At 45.2% G+C, this 20819-nt stretch overlaps 1 protein-coding gene across 2 annotated transcripts in view; it reads right to left on the reverse strand.

Annotated features, from left to right (window-relative positions):
* Positions 1-230: 230 nt before the first annotated feature.
* The window catches only part of KY (kyphoscoliosis peptidase), a 49383-nt gene continuing 28794 nt past the window's right edge, over positions 231-20819 (reverse strand). For both annotated transcript variants that reach the window (XM_063915561.1, XM_063915560.1), the window contains 6 exons: positions 20336-20418; positions 17885-17993; positions 17035-17152; positions 6430-6618; positions 5224-5414; positions 231-4084 (listed from right to left, as the gene is read on the reverse strand). In XM_063915561.1, the coding sequence (XP_063771631.1) occupies positions 1677-4084; positions 5224-5414; positions 6430-6618; positions 17035-17152; positions 17885-17993; positions 20336-20418 (3098 nt within the window). In that variant the 3' untranslated portion in view covers positions 231-1676. The remainder of the gene's footprint in view (positions 4085-5223; positions 5415-6429; positions 6619-17034; positions 17153-17884; positions 17994-20335; positions 20419-20819) is intronic.

The raw sequence follows: 20819 nt of genomic DNA on the forward strand, positions 1-20819 counted from the left end.
GTGCCCTCCTCGGGTAATATACCCTCAATATATAATGCAGAAAATCAGGCGGCACTTGGAGAAGAAGTGTTTACTCAAGCATCAACATTTTGGGGACAGTATCGATGGGGATACATTAATGTTTGAGTAAATACTACTTCTCCATTTACTGAAAGTCTCCAAGTGCTGCCTCATTTTTTGCATTATATAATGTGTTCTCTTCGCTGTAATAAAGTAATCTTGCAAAAATAATCGTTTTAATTTTTTCATATTTATTACATAAAACGTCCAAATGCATTTTTAGTTATAAAATAATAATAAAAAAGAGGCACATCTCTAATTCTTAAAGGGACAGCAAAATGTTATGTATTAGACCATGTTAAAGTTACAAGGTCACTGGTACAAGTTTGTATTTGTTATCTTGCCTAGCTGTGTGTTATCCTTTTACACTGTGCAGCATTTGACGAGAGACATGTTACCAACTGAATGTTCCTGCTTTCACAGATGGCAAATGTAATATTTTATCACTTATAAAGAAAAGTTTATTGGACATGAACTTCTGTAATTAAAAAATTACCTTTTTAAGTTATTTTAAGAGGTCAGACCAGAAGTAATCAACGTCTTGATGTTCAGCTGTTGTGATTGGCCGGGGATGCTGGGAATTGTAGTTTTATGACAGCTGAGCCATAGGGTTGCCTAACCCAGAGCTAGACCTTTTCTGTTAGCAATTTTATATTTGATTTCGAGATATAGTATATATTACATTGCCAATTTATTCCTATACGAATATGCATTTAACCTGTACTGTTCCCTTTTCATAATCCAGTATTTTGGCAGCCAGCTCTAGTGCATACACCCTCCCAAACCCTGCTCTGTTCAACACAACTGGTTGCTCATAGTGAACAATACCAAAGGTAGAACACTGGTTCTCTGTATGCAGCAGCTGCTGAGTGTTGTTGGTACTAGTGCTCATTGGGAGGGTAACGTAATAATCTTCACGTTACAGCATCTGATCAAAGGTAAAGTAACACAGAAAGTAAACACATACATTGCAAAATATACTGTAGGGATATTTCTTTTCTTATATGTTTTAGTTAAATGTTTTGTGGAGTTGTCACTGCAAACTGAATGTATATATGTTCTGTCTGGGAAGGAGACACGAGGAGGTTAGGCTTTTACTGGGAGGCAGTAAAGGATGAAAGGGTACCATAAGTTGTCAGTGAGGAATTGCCTTACATGCAAATCACATACTTAACTGAAACTGGTCATATCACAAACTTACATGTAATAGTTTTAAACATTTTTAAGATCCATCTTTCTATGTTTGTGATTGCACAATTCCGTCCACAGCAGTACTTCATAACTGTCCATTTTCCAGTAGAATGGCCGGCACTGCCACCCGTACAGCATTGACAGGTAATTAATATGTATATATACTGTACTTGTCACATTGTCCTGATGATAGCAAATGATATGTCTGTGTTTGAAATAATGACTTCTAAAATAAGAGCAGCAGAACTATTAATTGTTCTTTGAAACCGGCTTAGATTACAGGACTAGGACCTACAGTATAAAATGCTTTCCCTGTGGTGGATCGTCCATATCTACTTTTAGCACCTCTGACAAGTGTACTCATTAAGATGATTCATATTGTAAGGGAGCTGATGGCTTGTAAAGGATGTTTCCAATTTGCCAAGCTAGGAGGAATATGAGGTTTCTATTAAACGTTGATGAACCGCTCCCTTGACCTGATAACTAAGCACCAGAGAATAATTCTTGTTCAGATTATTTGTCATTAGCACCTGAATGTCTTTGCTTCCAGCTGTGCTGCACACCCCCTCCCAACATCCGTCTCGACCTAACATCAGAGGCCAAAAGTTCTTGCCTTTGACCGACACTGCTGCCAGTCCTCTGGCCTTGATTCTGAACCGTACTTCGCTGTTGGCTGGCAGAATACCAGTCCGTGGCTCCAGCAGCTCGTAACTCTCATTCCAAGCGTTATATCTCATAGGGAAGAACGGCCACCTTATTTTTGTGTTTGAGCAGCAAATTAGGTAATTGCAGGCATAGTCATACACTTTGCTTAGGTCTGACTTGTTCTTGGTGCACACCTTCAGCACATAGTTACCAGCTTTGGGTAGTTGGATCTGAAACTCGACCCTACCTTCTTTTTCCATTTGGAAAATGTACCTTCTCCTGGCTTCCTCAGATGTGATGTCCTCAGAGTGGAGAGTAGCTATAATATCAATTGTTTCATCCATAGCAAAACTGACACAACAACGACCATCATCTGTGCGAATTGTTGGCTCAAGGTGGGATGGGCGAAGAAGACCTTTTTTGTCTGAGAGATAGCTAGGTCCAACAGGATTGCATAGGTCCGATGGAAGCAAGGGCCACTTCACTTGAGAATTAAGACAAGAAATTAGAAAGTTACAGGCGAACTTGAAATTGCCCTGCTCAGATTCAGTATAAATCTTCAGGACGTACATCCCTGCTTGTGGAAGCTGTATGTGAAATTCCACTCTGTTCTGTCTCTGGACTTGCAGCACATGTCTCCGTTCTCCCTCTTCTGTGAGCAGCACGTCTTCGGATTGTAGCCTGGCAAATATACCCATCTCTTTTTTGAGTGTGAAAAACAGTGAGCACCGTCCATCAGTTGAGTGGAGGATTGCCTCCGTTTGGGAGGGCTGCAGGAGGCCCTTTTTCTCAGACAGAGATGTAGGCCCAACAGGGTTCTGCAGAAGATTGGGAAACGGGGGCCATCCTGTCTTCAGGTTTGAACAGGATATAACATAGCTGCACACAAACTCATAGTTCCCAGGTTGAAATTTGTTATCTGCATAGATTCTGAAGTCATAGGAACCATTTCTGGGAAGCTGAATGTAGAACTCCACCTGACGCTGTTTCTGGACCTGCAAAATGTATCTTCTTTCCATTTGACTATTCCACTTGTTATCCTCAGAGTGTAAGGTGGCCAAGCAGCTCATATCTCTATCAAGGGAAAAGCTTAAAGAGCAGCGCCCATCTGGGCTGTTAATCACATGTCCTAACTGTGATGGTTGGATGAAACCTTTTTTGTCTACAGTGTTGCCAGAGCCTACTGGTATCTGTGGTATGGCAGGTGCCTCTATGCGGGATGTCTCTACACTAGAACAACACATCAAGTAATTGCAGATATATTCAAAGTTGGATGGTGAGGTTTTGCTGTTGGCAAATATCTGTAGAACGTATGAGCCTGTCTGAGGCAGCCGCACCTGCAGTTCTAAGTGCTGCCCTCTTTGCATCTGTGTCACATAGCGTTTCTCCCCACAGTCGTTCAGAGACTCATCGTCGCACAGAAGTGCTGTCAGAATTTTGATATCATCCTTTAATGTGAACAATATAGATGAATGTCCATTTGATGTATAAATAATAGGATCTCGACAAGAAGGTTGCAGAAGACCTTTCTTTTCCATTAGCGCAGTTGGCCCAACAGGGTTCTGCAACATTTTCGGGAAGGGTGGCCACGCCACCTCTACATTTGTACATATGATAAGGTAATTACAGAAGCACTCAAACTTTCCCGGGCCAGTGGAACTGTGTATTTTTAAGGCATAGTAGCCTTGTTGTGGAAGATGGACTTTGAACTCCACCCTGTTTCCCCGTAGGGTTTGAAGGACATACAGTCTCTCATCACCAGGTTTCATGTGATCGCTATGTAAGGTTGCTATTACAGCATTTCTTTTGGCAAGAGTGAACCCAACTGTACAGCGACCATCCTGAGTATTGATCACTGGTTCCCGGCATGTAAACTGTAGAAAGCCTTTCTGGTCTGTCAACCAGCTTGGGCCAACTACAACATCAAGTTCCTTAGGAATCTTGAACACGGGATCTACAGAGCTACAGTCAAGGACATACTCTACAACATTTTCATAAGTTTGCTTTGTGCTGTCATAAGGTTTTGTGTACAGCTCCAACCTATGTCTTCCGGGTTCTTGTGGGTACACTTCCAGCTGCATCCCATTTTTAGTTAAGGTCATTATTCCAGGCTTCTCCTTTTTATTTAGGGTGAAAGAAAAGAGTGCAGGAGAATGTCCCTCAATGGAAAACGTGGCCTTTCCATTTACTGAAAGAGAAAATGGGGTCATTAACCATTCCGCAATTCGTAGTTCATGTTTATTCAATGGAAATATTGCCGGCATCATGCTTTCCTTTGTTGTTTAGCTACACTAACACTAATGTGCATGTCTCTTTAAAATAGGGGGCCTGATTTAGAGTCACGTAAAATCAGCCTCATCTGGGACTTTTCAATCTGCACATTCATTCTAGGTCATCCGTGGTCTACCTAGACATCTCTGCAGATCAGCAGGACAGTGAGCCTGATCTCCACTTGTGCCTAAATAGGTGTAACTGGGAGAAATGGGGTGCTCACACATGATACATGAGTCGTGGGCTTGTTGGCAGAATTGGGTGCTAGTCACAGGTGAGCACATGGAGAGATCTGGCTGGTGTCAGACAGATCTGTTGCACCAAGGGTAGTATGTTGATAATGAGAGTAGCTGCTCTCACTAGTGGATGTATAGGGGAGGTGAGGTCCCATAGATGTGGCCAATTTTGTAGGAGAGATCTACATCTATTTTCAAGATTGCAATGTGGCTGCAGATGCACTATGCCATGATTTCTTTTAAGCCACCAATGACTGGCAGCTTTGACCAATGGATTTCAGGGCAATAGTAATTAATGGTAAAGAAGACCAATTTGGCATTAATTACTATTGCCCTTTGATATCCACTGGTTAAAGCTGTCAACCATGGGCAGCTTTGTAAACCCAACTGAAATTAGCCCATGATGTTTTTCCCTTTTATAGTTCTATGATGTTTCTCCCTTTTATAGTTCTAGAAGTTATTAAGTTAAAATGGAATACATATGATATGCTGGCAGATGGGATGTCAGCTGTTGGGATACAGACAGTGGCATCCCGTCTGTCGGAATCCTGGCAGAGAGTCCCCCACATGGGATCGCTATGCTCGCCACGCTTTGGGTCCGGTGACTCACTTTTCTCGCTACAGTTTATATTCCCACTCTGTTGGTGGCGTGGACCCACCAACCGAGTTGGAATGACCCGCGTTTGTCGGGATTTCGACCGGCAGCATTTCACCGGCTGTCAGGATTCCAGCGTCGGTTTCCTGAACGCTGGGATCCTGACAGCTGGATATTAACTCCAGCATGCTATCTTTTTTCAGTAAATGAAATGCATTGCTGTACCTGTTTCCACCTGGAGCGTCTCCGGATATGATGCAATTAGTCCAGCATTGTAGAAGCTGCTCTTTCGACACAAGTTTCCTTCAAACTGTTTAAGAGAGAGCGGAACCTGCAGGAGCTGCCAGTTCTGGTTGTCAGGGAAATGCTCCTCTATGAACAGAGCTGGATGAGTCAGGAAGTAAAACTCATTGTACCTACAAAATAAAAGACTTTTCAAGGCATTCATTGTGGTCATTTCACTTGCATACGTTCAAGACAACAGGTTATATTAACAAAGCAATGGCTTTTGTAAGCTTGCTGCATCCTGGCGAGTTGGAGATGAAAATTTAAGGCGACATTCAGTCAGTGTAAAGCCTGTTGTGCATAACACTGACTGCAAGTGCCGTTTTTAAATTTAAAGCCGCTGTTTTGTAAATAAATCCCCAAATAACATTATTTTATAGTGTACTTGGCATGTTAATTGTTTTCATCTCAGCCTTCAAAATTGTGTTCCTAAATGTTCTGTAAATGACTTGAGGGTAAAGTATATATCTCCATGACCATTTTATTTCCTACCACAGGAATTGGAGCGGAATGCTAAGTGTCCTGACATTCTATGCACATCAAGAGCAATGCGGCCATTGCCAACCTCTGTACATGACCAGTCAATAAAACCACAAGCAATGTCATTAATGACTTAATGCTATTGTATGTTATATATTAAACATTCCCCTACAATAGGAAGTTTTGCAGCTTAGAAGAGTCTAAATATTCTCTTCCAGCACTAATTGTTTTCTGGCCTGCACCTTCTTGTTTGTACTAGTTAGGACCCCATGATTGGTGGTACTAGTTAGGAGCCCATGATTGGTGGTACTAATTAGGAGCCCATGATTGGTGGTACTAGTTAGGAGCCCATGATTGGTGGTACTAATTAGGAGCCCATGATTGGTGGTACTAATTAGGAGCCCATGATTGGTGGTACTAGTTAGCAGCCCATGATTGGGGATACTATTTAGGAGCCCATGATTGGTGGTACTAATAGGAGTCCATGAATGCGTTCCAAACTAAATTTAACTACAGAGGCGTCGTGCACCTATACATATTAAAAACTAAAGTTTTGGGATAGGTAAAGCAGTAAAACTATGAAGCTGGGTTTATGTGAAGATGGGATAACCACAGGTCAGAAGTTTGGTCTGTATATGACCTTTGCCGTTACATATATCTGCTTACCGAAAGTTAAATTTCTTACTGCTTCTGTCTGATAATCCTGCTCCCCATGTAGTGTCTACAAGATGCCATTTCTTGTTTAGGTACACAGCGTTCCAGGCATGGTTCGTCTCCCCAGAGAACGTCTGACCCAGGACATAGCAGTGGCCTTTAGAATAGCCACCAATTTTCAGGCACTGTATACCAGCCAGCCTGTTATCGAAAAAAGGGAAAAGTATTAAGAAACACATATGAATAAAAATAGCCAGGAAGCCACTGATATAGAAGATGAACCTTTGGAGCAAGCCATCTACACTGACACCTTTAGCCATAAAATGAAAAAGAGGTTCTATCATCCAACATCTATGCGTACTTAACATATCAGTAATCCCTAATGCACCCTAAGAGGAAAGGCAGAGATTCTTATTTGCTGATAGTTTAAGAATCAACGCACAACATTCTCTCTTCTCTTGTCATACATGGTTCTTACTAATTCAAACAAAGCATGTGATAACTGCTGATTACAAAGGCCCTGGGGGAGATATATCAAACCTGGAGAAAGATAAAGTACCAACCAATCAGCTCATGTTATTTTTCCACACACTGCCTATAAACTAATAGAAGCTGGTTGGTTAGTGTTTTGTCTCCCCACTTTTTTCTCTCTCCAAGCTTTGATAAATCTCCCCCCACTGAAGTGGTGTCACACGGGCACTTTAAATGCTTGCTGCTTTTTTTAAACCTAGAAAGGCAAAGCTTACACAAGCACTCTGTTGCTAGTGCAGGGAACACTCCTCCCCAGTGACATAGAAGTGATCAGGGCCTAATTCAGATCTGATTTTAGATGTGCTAAATTTAGCACATCTGCAATCAGCCACACAGCCCCTAGCCCCCCGCCACGTACCAAAGCATCGGACGGCGGCGATGCTTTTGTACCTGATGAGTAGCTTCCTGCCATTGCAGCTCCTGCGCGCTGTCAGGCCACTACTCGCCGCGTCCCGGGTCACAGGAGCTGCTTGTGATGTCACGTACCCGCCGTGCCCCCCCCCCCAACGGTCCGTACACGCCTCCGTTGAGCGGACCACGCCCCACCAACGGTGTTCTAACGCCCCCTCCTGCCCCGCGGCCACCTCTGCCTGTCAATCAGGCAGAGGCGATCGCAGCCCTGAGATGCTGACAGAATTTCACTGGGCTCCCTGGGTGCGCCTGCTGCGTGTGCTCACTACACAAAGTAATTCAGACTGCAATTGCTATCGCTGCCGGTGCAGCGATGCAGTCTGAATTACCCACCAGTAATCATTTCTGAGCTGGATCACCCTCCTGTAAAAGGAGAGGGGTGAGATTCCTGCTTCTCTTCCATCTGTCATCAGGAGGGGTGGTCTTCAGTTTGCCGGCGGCTGGGCTCCCGACGGCCAGCATACCGGCGCCGGAATCCCGACCGCAGGCATACCGTCAGCTTTTCTCCCTCTTGGGGGTCCATGACCCCCCTGGAGGGAGAATAGATAGCGTAGTGCGCCACGGAGCCCGCAGCGTGGCGAGCCGGCAAGGGGCCCATTTGCGCTCGCCCAGCTGTCGGTATGCCGGCAGTCGGGCTGCCGGGAGCCCGACCACCGGCATAACATACTACACCCATCAGGAGTATATGAGAGCTTATGGACAATCCTTTAGCTCTTACTCATGCAGCTGTTCTAAGTTTTAAGGAGGTTTCCATAGTGTCCATACACACAAGAGCAAGTCCATTGATCTTTCTGCTGAATGCATGTAGTTATTAACATCACATGTTCCTGTATAATTGACCCAATTGTTGAATGTATACCTCTGTCAGTTGTGTGCACATGCATATAGCAATGGGGACAATGATAATAATGTTTGTAGTGAATAAAGCGCAGTTTGGAAATCAGTGAAATATTTGTAAGTCGCACTGCATATAGGTTTCAGGTCAGAGCTGTACGCTATGCCAATATTTACGCATCTAAGTGACTATTTGCTACTGCGCATGCCTAAAAAGCCAATCCAGTCCTTACTGCACGCATGTGAACCGAGCTCTGCGATGGCATATACAACTTGTATGGCATCACAATGGTCTGAGAAAACCACCGCAATTTCTGGACGTTCCTGGGTGGAGGCCAAAAGTGAACACAAAAAGAGGCTGTGTCGTGGGAGTCTTATGGGAATGTCATGGGCTTGTTGTTTGAGCACCAGGGGCGTGTTTTGGGAGCATCATGTATGTGTTAATGCTGCTGGCTGCATTCGCTCACTCAAAAACACAGCCCCGGAAGCCATTTTTCTGTACATGTGAAGATGACGGCACAACTATGGACTTACTTAAGCAGTCGATGTGCTGTAGCTCTGCTTCAACCTCCATTAGCCTAATATAGTCACCCTAGTATATATGGTTAGAAGTCCAAGGGGTCCGGGGGTAAATGTAATAGCCTGCAAACTGCAGGAATCGGCAGGTTCCGTGTCAGTCTTCCGAGCCTGGTTTTGCTTTTTCAACGATTGCTACTTTAAAATATCGGGCATAGAGCAAACTCGCACGGAAGCCGCCAATACCTGCAGTACGCAGGCTATTACATTTATAATAATAATTTCTCTTACGTCCTAGAGGATGCTGGGTACTCCGTAAGGACCATGGGGGGTATAGACGGGCTCCGCAGGAGATAGGGCACCTAAAAAGAACTTTGACTATGGGTGTGCACTGGCTCCTCCCTCTATGCCCCTCCTCCAGACCTCCGTTAGATCTTGTGCCCAGAGGAGAATGGGTGCACTGCAGAGAGCTCTCCAGAGTTTTCTGTTGAAGAAGAATTTTGTTAGGTTTTTTATTTTCAGGGAGTCCTGTTGGCAACAGGCTCCCTGCATCGTGGGACCGAGGAGAGAGAAACAGAGCTGGCTTGTCAAGTTGGGCACTGCTTCCAAGGCTACTGGACACCATTAGCTCCAGAGGGAGTCGGAACACAGGTCTCACCTGGGGTTCGTCCCGGAGCCGCGCCGCCGTCCTCCTCACAGATGCCGAAGATAAAAGCCGGATAGAGAAGGCAGAAGACGTCTTAGGCGGCAGAAGACATCAGATCTTCATGAGGTAAGGCGTGCAGCGGCAAGCTGCGCGCCATTGCTCCCAGTCACACACACACAGAGCAACACTGAAGGGTGCGGGGGGGGGGGGCGCCCTGGGCAGCAATAAACCTCACATTTGGGCAAATACAGATTGATTAGGCTGCGGAGGCAGTAAATCTATGATCCCCCGCCATTTTTATTGAAAAATCACTGGGACCGAAGCCCGCCGTCGGGTGGGCGGGGCTTGATCCTCAGCACTAACCAGCGCCATTTTCTCCACAGAAGCTGCATGAGGAAAACGCTGGCTCCCTGGTCTCTCCCCTGCTGAACTTCACAGGCAGGAAAAAAGAGGAGGGGGGCACATTAGCGACGCAGTGAGTGGGAATTGGCATATTATATATAGAAAAGCGCTATCTGGACATATTTTTTCCAGTGGTTTTAAGCACTGGTGTGTGCTGGCATACTCCCTCTCTGTCTCTCCTTAGGGCCTGGTTGGGGGTTTTGTCCCCTTATAGGTTAATCCCTGTGTGTGTGGGGTGTCGGTACGTGTGTGTCGACATGTCTGAGGCGGAAGGCTTCTCCAAGGAGGAGGTGGAGCAAATGAGTGGTGTGTCCCCGTCGGTTGTGCCGACTCCAGATTGGATGGACATGTGGCATATGTTGAATGCAAGTGTGGCATCTTTACATAAAAGGCTTGATAAGGCTGATTTAGGGGGGACATCAGGGGGTCAATCCTCGGATTGGACCGACTCCGGGCCCGTCGGGGTCTCAAAAGCGTCCCTTGACACAAGACACTGCTACCGACACGGATTCTGATTCCAGTGTCGACTATGACTAAGTAAAATTGCACCCTAGGGTGACTAAAACCATTCAGTGTATGATTGTGGCAATAAGGGATGTGTTGCATATTGTGGATGAACCCTCGGTCCCCGACACAAGGGTACACATGTTTAAGGAAAAGAAACAGATTATTAACTTTCCCACATCTCATGAATTGAATGATTTCTTTGGAAAAGCTTGGGAGACTCCGGATAAGAGACCGCAGATCCCCAAAAGAATTTATATGGCATACCCTTTCCCTAAGCAGGACAGGGAGATTTGGGAATCACCCCCCACTGTGGACAAGGCCCTGACGCGCTTGTCCAAGAAAGTGGCGCTACCATCTCCTGACACAGCAGCCCTTAAGGACCCTGCAGATCGCAGGCAAGAAACTACCTTAAAGTGTATTTATTCTCATACGGGTGCTGTGCTAAGACCGACAATTGCGTCGGCATGGGTGTGTAGCGCAATTGCAGCTTGGACAGATGAGCTGACAGATCAATTTGATAATATGGATAAGGATACTATATTCCTAACTCTAGCCCATATTAAAGACGCAGTCTTATTTATGAGGGATGCTCAAAGGGACATTGGATTGCTAGCTTCTGCCCTGTCTATCTCAGCGAGAAGATGCTTATGGACTCGCCAATGGACGGGTGATGCGGATTCCAAAAAACATATGGAAGTACTACCCTATAAGGGTGATGTATTGTTTGGGGATGGGCTGACGGACCTGGTTTCCACAGCTACAGCAGGTAAATCTAATTTTTTACCATATATTCCCCAACAGCAAAAGAAAGTTACACCCTATCGGATGCAGTCCTTTCGGTCGCACAAGTCCAAAAGAGGTCGGGGATCCTCTTTCCTCGCCAGAGGTAAGTGCAGAGGCAAGAGAGCAACTGCTTCGGCAGGTGCCCAGGAACAAAAGTCCTCCCCGGCTGCTCCAAAACCCACAGCATGACGCTGGGGCTCCCCTAAGGGAGTCCGCACCGGTGGGGGCACGTCTTCGACTTTTCAGTCAGGCCTGGGTCAGTTCGGACCTGAATCCCTGGGTGTTGGAAATAGTTTCCCAGGGTTACAAATTGGAATTCGAGGAGGTGCCCCCGCGCCGATTTTTCAAATCGGCCCTACCAGCTTCCACATCGGAAAGGGATATAGTGTTAGCTGCAATTCAAAAGCTGTGTACTACTCAACCCTATTTGTGGTCCCGAAACCGGACGGTTCGGTCAGACCTATTTTGAATCTGAAATCCCTAAACATGTACATAAAAAGATTAAAATTCAAAATGGAATCTCTCAGAGCGATAATAGCCAACATGGAGGAGGGGGAGTTTATGGTGTCTCTGGACATAAAGGATGCGTACCTTCATGTCCCCATATATGCCCCCCATCAGGAATACCTGAGATTCGCTGTACAGGATTGTCATTACCAATTTCAGACGTTGCCGTTTGGACTCTCCACGGCCCCGAGGATTTTCACCAAGATAATGGCGGAAATTATGGTGGTCCTGCGCAAGCATGGAGTCACAATTATCCCATACTTGGACGATCTCCTGATAAAAGCGAGATCAAGGGAGAAATTGCTGAGCAGTGTGGCGCTCTCTCTGAGAGTGCTCCAGCAACACGGTTGGATTCTAAATCTACCGAAGTCACAGTTGATTCTGACAACTCGACTACCGTTCCTAGGTATGATACTGGATACGGAACAAATGAAGGTCTTCCTCCCGATAGAGAAAGCCCAAGACATCCAGAACATGGTCAGAGACCTGCTAAAACCGAAAAGGGTGTCAGTTCACCAATGCACTCGAGTTCTGGGGAAAATGGTGGCGGCCTACGAGGCCATTCCCTTCGGAAGGTTCCATGCAAGGACTTTTCAATGGGACCTTCTGGACAAGTGGTCCGGGTCCCATCTGCACTTACATCGGTAGATAACTCTGTCCCCAGGGACCAGAGTGTCCCTCCTGTGGTGGTTGCAAAGTGCTCACCTCCTGGGGGGTCGCAGGTTCGGAATTCAGGATTGGATCCTGGATACCACGGACGCGAGCCTCCGAGGATGGGGAGCGGTCACACAGGGAAAAAAATTTCAGGGTCTTTGGTCAAACCAGGAGTCCTGTCTACACATCAATGTGTTGGAACTCAGGGCCATTTACAACGGCCTTCGACAAGCGGAGAGTTTTCTTCGAAACCTACCGGTTCTGATTCAATCAGACAATGTCACAGCAGTGGCTCATGTGAACCGCCAAGGCGGGACAAGAAGCAGAGTCGCAATGGCGGAAGCCACAAGGATCCTTCGCTGGGCGGAAAATCATGTAAGCGCTCTGTCAGCTGTCTTCATTCCGGGAGTGGACAACTGGGAAGCAGACTTCCTCAGCAGACACGATCTCCATCCAGGAGAGTGGGGACTTCACCAAGAAGTCTTTGCAGACGTAACACGTCTTTGGGGAACTCCTCAAATAGACATGATGGCGTCACGCCTCAACAAAAAACTTCGGAGGTATTGCGCCAGGTCCTCGGACCCTCAGGCAGTAGCAGTAGACGCTCTGGTAACACCGTGGGTGTTCAAATCAGTCTACGTGTTTCCTCCTCTTCCTCTCATCACAAAAGTGTTGAGGATCATAAGACGAAGAAGAGTACAGACGATACTCGTTGTCCCAGACTGGCCTCGAAGGGCCTGGTACTCGGATCTACAAGAGATGCTCACAGGAGATCCCTGGCCTCTTCCTCTGAGGGAAGACCTGTTGCAGCAGGGGCCCTGTGTATTTCAAGACTTACCGCGGTTACGTTTGACGGCATGGCGGTTGAACGCCGAATCCTAGCAAAAAAGGGGATTCCGGAAGAGGTCATCCCTACTTTAATAAAGGCTAGGAAGGAGGTGACGGTAAAACATTATCACCGTATCTGGCGAAAGTATGTGTCTTGGTGTGAGACCAAGAATGCACCTACGGAAGATTTTCATCTGGGTCGTCTTCTCCACTTCCTACAGACAGGAGTGGATATGGGCCTGAAATTAGGCTCTGTTAAGGTACAAATTTCGTCCCTCTCGATTTTCTTTCAGAAGGAATTGGCTTCTCTTTCAGAAGTCCAGACGTTTGTCAAGGGAGTGCTGCACATCCAGCCCCCTTTTGTGCCTCCAGTGGCACCATGGGACCTGAACGTGGTGTTGCAGTTCCTAAAATCACACTGGTCTGAACCGCTTAACAAGGTTGAGTTGAAATTTCTTACCTGGAAGGTGGTCATGTTGTTGGCCTTAGTATCAGCAAGGCGAGTGTCAGAATTGGCGGCTTTGTCACACAAGAGCCCCTACTTGATTTTTCATGTGGATCGAGCTGAATTGAGGACACGTCCGCAATTTTTGCCTAAGGTGGTTTCTTCATTCCATGTGAATCAACCTATTGTGGTGCCTGTGGCTACAAGTGACCTGAAGGATTCCAGATCCCTGGACGTAGTCAGGGCCTTAAAGATTTATGTAGCCAGGACGGCTAGAATTAGGAAAACAGAGGCTCTGTTTGTCCTGTATGCGGCCAATAAGATTGGCGCTCCTGCTTCGAAGCAGACTATTGCTCGCTGGATCTGTAATACGATTCAGCAGGCTCACTCTACGGCTGGACTGCTGGTACCAAATTCGGTTAAGGCTCATTCCACTAGGAAGGTGGGCTCTTCTTGGGCGGCTGCCCGAGGCGTCTCGGCATTACAACTTTGCCGAGCGGCGACTTGGTCGGGGTCAAACACTTTTGCTAAATTTGACAAGTTTGATACCCTGGCTGATGAGGACCTAGCGTTTGCTCAGTCGGTGCTGCAGAGTCATACGCACTCTCCCGCCCGATTGGATGCTTTGGTATAAACCCCATGGTCCTTACGGAGTCCCCAGCATCCTCTAGGACGTTAGAGAAAATAAGATTTTAAACCTACCGGTAAATCTATTTCTCCTAGTCCGTAGAGGATGCTGGGCGCCCGTCCCAGTGCGGAAACTCTGCAAGACTTGTATATAGTTGTTGCTTACATAAGGGTTATGTTACAGTTGACATCGGTCTTGGACCGTTACTGTAGTTTGTTCATACTGTTAACTGGTTATGTATGTTCCAGGTTACATGGTATGATTGGTGTGGGCTGGTATGAATCTTGCCTTTGGATTGCTAAATCCTGCCTTGTATTGTCCATCTCCTCTGGGCACAGTTCTCTAACTGAGGTCTGGAGGAGGGGCATAGAGGGAGGAGCCAGTGCACACCCATAGTCAAAGTTCTTTTTAGGTGCCCTATCTCCTGCGGAGCCCGTCTATACCCCATGGTCCTTACGGAGTCCCCAGCATCCTCTACGGACTAGGAGAAATAGATTTACCGGTAGGTTTAAAATCTTATTTTTATTTTCTATAGCACTGTTCTTCCAATAGGACTCAAGGCGCTTAACAGATAGAATGAACATAATACAGTACAGAAACAATGAAGTACAGAAAAGCTTTTCATAAATACAGAGAGCATGGAGATATAAAAAAAGGCACATTACGGAAATGCTTGTGTAAACAGGAAAGTCTTGAGTCTGTTTTTGAAGGATTCTAGAGTGGAGTCCTCGCACTGTGCGTGTAAGTGAGTTCCATGTAGCTGGGGCCACATGGCTAAAAGCTCGACCCCCAGAGGAACTACGGGAGATTCTAGGTAGAATTGAGTAGGACAGTATGGAATAAGAAGCTGCTTCAGGTACCTTGGGCCCTGGTCATGTAGTGCTTTGAAACTCAGTAAGCCAATCTTGAAGATGATTCGCCATCTTACACGCAACCAGTGGAGGGAGCAGACAATGGGGCAGATGTATTAACCTGGAGAAGGCATAAGTAAGTGATAAACCAGTGATATGTGCAATGTGATAAAGGCACCAGCCAATCAGATCCTAACTGTTAATTTACATATTGGAGCTGATTGGCTAGTGGCTTTATCACCTTGCACATATCACTAGTTTATCACTTCCTTATGCCTTCTCCAGGTTAATACATCTGCCCCAATGGGTGTTATGGGGCTGGTTGGTTAACAGCCTGGCAACTGCTTTTGCAGCAGCTGTAAGCGGTGCAATTCTTTTGCTGGGAGACCAAGTTAGAGGGCATTTCAGTAGTCTAATCGAGATGATACAAATGCCTGTATGACTTTTGCCAGATCATCAAAGGGAAGTAAGTGTTTGATTCTGGCTATGTTCTTCAGAAGAAAGAATGAGCATTTGATTGTGGCTGATATCTGATGTTTGAGTGTCAAGCCACCATCCAGGACAACGCCAAGATTCCGCACATGATCAATGTTTTGTAATCTGTACCCCCAAGTTTCAGTCAAGTTGGTTGATTATGCTGCAGTCTTATCCTTTCATCTTAAGGTCCTATCATAAGGATTCAGTCTCAGCCAGCTGGCACTCATCCATTCCTGGAGCTCAGCTAAACAGCCATTTAGAGTTGTTATTGGGTTCTGTGTCTGGGGCAAAGGACAGGTACAGTTGTGTATAATTTGCATAGCAGTGGTAGACCAGGCTATGGCGCCTGATTATTTCACCCGGTGGTACTGTAGCATATATACTTCAAAAAGCATTGGGGATAGTATAGAACCTTGGGGGTAATTCAGATCTGATCACTGCTGTGAATTTTTGCACAGCATGCGATCAGGTCCAAACTGAGCATGTTTATGTACCGCAATGCGCAGGCGCGCCGGACAGCTACCATGGGCATCGCCAGTCAGCGACAGGATGGTGCGAAGGCTCCATTTGCACAGGCTTACACAAGGTGATTAACATGAAGAGTCCAATTGTGATTGGCAACTGACCATTTACTGGGAGTGTCTGGGAAAACACAGGCGTGTCCAAGCATTTTGAGGGAGGGTGTCTGACGTCCGCTCCGGCCCTGATCAGCAGGATTCAATCGCACTGGAAGAGTAAGTCCTGGGCTGCGCAGAGACTGCACAAACTGATTTTTAGCAGCTCTGCAACACATAGGAACGCACACTTGCACAGCAAAAATACACTCCCCCTGTAGGCGGCGACTATCTGATCGCTGGACAGCAAAAAACGCAGCCCAGCGATCAGATCTGATTTACCCCCCATGTAGGACACCACATGGCAGTGGCACTGATTGTGATGAGTATGCTCCTGATGAAACTCTCTGTGACCTGCCGGTGAGAAATTATTGGAATCCGTTCAGGACTGTGCCATCCAGTCCATGGAAAGAGATCCGAGAGGATTAAGATTGAAAAGTCACCTCTGTCTCTTGCCATCAGAAGATCATTTTAAATGCACACCAGTCCTGTTTCAGTGCTATGTCTTCTCCTGAACCCTGCTTGGAATGGATCATAAATATCATGGGTTGTCAGGCGGGTTTCCAATTGATTTGCAACCACTTTCTCAATAACCTTTCCTAGAAAAGGAAGGTTTGATACCAGTCTGTAGTTGGTCATGCAGCCAGGATCTAAATTAGGTTTTTTTAAGAAGAGGTCTAACAATTGCTTTAATTTGATATTTTCCCCCAAGTATGACCCAATACTGAATTTACTTTCATCTCAGAAAGATACTTTAATAACACAGTGGATACAACAAATATTTTACTGCAACTTGTGTCATTGATTATGAAGCCTTCTGGCATATCTTCTTGCACAGGTCATTAACTATTGCTCATTATGTGATTGTATGGACTTTCTCACTACTAATAACATATTCTTCCTGTATTTAGCTGATATAGACTAGTATTAGCTGTTTCACAATCAGACTCCATTGAAGTCCTCCCGTCTATGTTGCCTCTTACCTGCACATGTTCTCAAACAGACCTGCATATCCCTCACAGGCTCCCTTCCCAGTGAGGAGGATCTGGCTGGGGTCACTAGACCACTTTGACTTGTCTTCCAGTCCCTCTAAGTCATACTCTAGATGGGAAGAGAAATTGGATGTAATGCGACAATGATACTTGTTGCTTAAGCCAACACAATCAAGCAACCTCTGTTTAGCATACATTTAAGTAATGGCTAAAACATTGTGAAATAAACTGTGGGTCTGTAGCTGCTGGAGGAACTACAAATTCCAGCATGTCCTGCAATCACCTGCATTATAATTCCTTGCATATGTTGTCTTTGTTCTAGAATCTAGATGGATTTAGAGCTCATGTAATGAAGTGTTGGCCCAATCTCATTATCATTTGTTTTTGCCACTGATCTCCAGTGTGAACATTCAGTCTTTTTTTTTTTTTTTCTGATACTATATAATTGTGTCTGAGTATCTAGAATTATCAGAACAAAATTTAGCATCAGATATATCTCAACAGAAACATATGTGGCAAAAGACATGATACATACTTAGGCCCCCATTTATCAAGCCTTGGAGAGTGATAAATATTGTAGCACAGTGATGAAGTACATACCAATCAGCTCCTAACTTCCATATTACAGGCTGTGTTTAAAAAATGACAGTTAGGAGCTGGTTGCGTGGTACTTTATCCCCATGTTATTTATCATTCTCCAAGGCATGATAAATCTGGGCCTTAGATTCCAATTCCATTTATTCTAAGACACTGATCTTCCGCATTATTCTGTGATCCATGAGCATTGTTACTGTTATCATACAAGAGTATGCTGGAATGTTGCATTTGCCAGTGTTCTCACCTATGTGGTGACAGATCCACACCCATATGGCCCGGACTTTCTCCAGATCGGTACGTGCCATCTTTACCAGGGATCTCACTAGTTCTTCTATTGTACTTGGTTTGCCCACCTGAAAACAGAGACACCTTGCCATGCTGAGATAGGGACACATGATAACAGTAACTGGACACATTTATTATTTCATTGTCACTTTTGTTGATGCTAAGAAGTTCACACAACCGAGCCAATAATAGGACTATGGGGGATATGTATCAAGCTTTGGAGAGAGCTAAAGTACCAGCCAATCAGCTTCTCATTTTACAGGCTGTGTTTGGAAAATGACAGGATTGGATTGGTTGGTACTTATGTAATATTTCTGCAGCTCTGCCGAAAAGCAGAGCATTTTGGTGCACAGATGAGGGAAGGGAGCAGTGCGTTGCTCTGTATTACAACTAGATCTGCCATGAATACTCCTCGGAACACACTGACAGCGGATTACCTCCCAAATTGTGTGAGAAGAAGAACATGTGAAGGAAAGCAGGGGTATATCTATAATGGGTACAAGGTGTATGGTGCAGACATTGCATTGCCTGCCAGCCACCTGAGCAATTACTCCAGTGATTTCTCCGGAAATACTGTATGGTGCCGGCCCCATATTTCTGAAGGATAGTGCCAGAGATATGGTGTAGGAGGAGAAGAGTATTTATTGAATTATGCGCATGTGCCATTCTTTCAAAACTGGAGGGGACCCACGGAAATCCGTACATAGCCCCCTCCTGTCTTAACATACCCCTGGGAGAAAGGAGTTCCTATGTAGAGGTCGACAGTAACATGGTTGACATGCATGAGGATGACAGAAAAAGGTTGACAGCTAAAAGGCAGACAGAGCTAAAGGTTGACAGGTTCAAAAGTTGTTTTTTTTTAAATAAAACTTTGGCTTGATTTTCTGTCCAATCAGACTACGCTTGGGAATAGTAGCCTGTGTGAAGTGTGACAAGCGAAGCGAGCCTGCAAGGGTACACGTTTCTACTAATTGGGGTCACAGATGGGGTCAACATACAAAATGACACCCAAAAATTAAAAAAAACTTGTGTTGACCATTTTTGTGTCGACCTAATGCATGTCAACCATATGGTGTTTATCTAATAACTGTCTACCTATTCAGTGTAGATCTTCTATACCACACAAGGAGAAAGAGTGTTATTACACCACTTTTCAAATACTTGTCTAACACACAGGGGTAAATTTACTAAGATGGGATGTTGCCCATAGCAACCAATCAGATTCTACTTCTCATTTATCTAGAACTTTCTACAAGATAATACCTGGACTCTGAATGGTTGCTATGGGCAACATCCCATCTCATGTAGAGCTCCCATCTTAGTAAATTTACCCCATGACTCCTTACCTTTGTCTTACCTTTCCACGTTGTACTTAGCAGCAGTGATATCTCTGTAATGGAATGGGTCATGCTATTTGCTAATTGGACAGTCATATTTGTGAATAATCTTTAGATTGCATTATTTTACACCATTCCTTGTAACACAGCAGTAACGGTGTGGATTCATCGAGCACGACCTTTATTGGCGATCTGCGTAAAGAAAGACTAAGCTACATAGTTACTGAGCCCCAGCAGTGTGAGATGGAGGTGAGGCCTGCAGCTTGCTACAGTACATCTGTTTTGCCATATCAACTTTCCTTAGCTCTCTTCACCTAATTCTAGACCTTACTAACTTGCAGACGCCAAAGATCAAAGACACTAAGGGGTATATTTACTAAAGTGCAGATTTTTAGGAGGGCAGATGTTGCCCATAGCAACCGATCAGAGTCTAGCTATTATCTTCTAGAAGATGCTAGATAAATGATAAGTAGAATCTGGTTGGTTGCTATGGTAAACATCTCCACTGCTAAAAACCTGCACTTTAGTAAATATACCCCTAAGATGCACTTCACTCTGTGCTTCATTTCAATAGCAGATGTTATCATACTTGCCTACTCTCCCGGAATGGCCAGGAGGCTCCCGAAAATCGGGTGACCCTCCCGGCCCCCGGAAGAGCAAGCAAGTCTCCCGATTCTTCAGGTTGCCCCTGCCTGTCCGCTCACTTAGTGTGTAAAGTGGGCAGTCCGGGCAGTTGATGACTCGATTCTTGCTGAATTGCGTCATCATAGCCACGCCCCCTGCAGTATAATGCCGGTGATCGTGGGGGCGTGGCTTAAAGGAGGTGCCGATGTAACTCCATCCCACCTCCGGTCCACCCCTCCTCATGTCACAGCCCTCCACTGCCCCCCTGCTGAGCCGACCTAGCTGCTCTCTCCCGGAGAGAGCAGCCAGAAGGTCGGCATGTATGGATGTTAGTAACCGATTCAATAAGTCATTAGTAGCCAATTCAATAACAGACATTTATAGCTAGTGTAATAACAGACATTAATAGCCGATTCAATAACACAATGAAGATGCCTCATCCAACTTACCTGCGCAGCATAAGCATCCAGTTTCTCAAAGTTCTTTAAGTTGACTGGCATTGTTTTGAGGCTGGATTTGTCCCAAGGGTAAGCTAATAAAATATACATTGTTTGAGCAGATGAATAAACAGACGTGTACCAGGCAAACGCTTATATTACAAACCACAGCAGACAGCCTTTGTGAATATTAGCTTCAGATAGTCAAACAAATAAAAAATTTGCTGCTGAAGCTCTTTCCTGTCATTCGGAAAATTCTACATTTTACTTTTTGCCCATCAGGCCTGACTTAGATATCCTACACATTTGACCGGTAACAATTTGTAATGATTCAAATAAAATATATTGCAATACGCTAATGCCTTTTTTGAGCACGGGTTGTTTTACCTGTAACTAATTTTAAGAAATTAGTAATAATTAGCTACAGTACAGCCAGTGTGTATAACATTGGTGGCTAGTAGTTTCTTTTTCAAGGGCCTCATCTGGCCTTTGACCC

Source organism: Pseudophryne corroboree, chromosome 4 (genome assembly GCF_028390025.1).
Source record: "Pseudophryne corroboree isolate aPseCor3 chromosome 4, aPseCor3.hap2, whole genome shotgun sequence".
In the NCBI taxonomy this organism is placed as follows: domain Eukaryota; kingdom Metazoa; phylum Chordata; class Amphibia; order Anura; family Myobatrachidae; genus Pseudophryne; species Pseudophryne corroboree.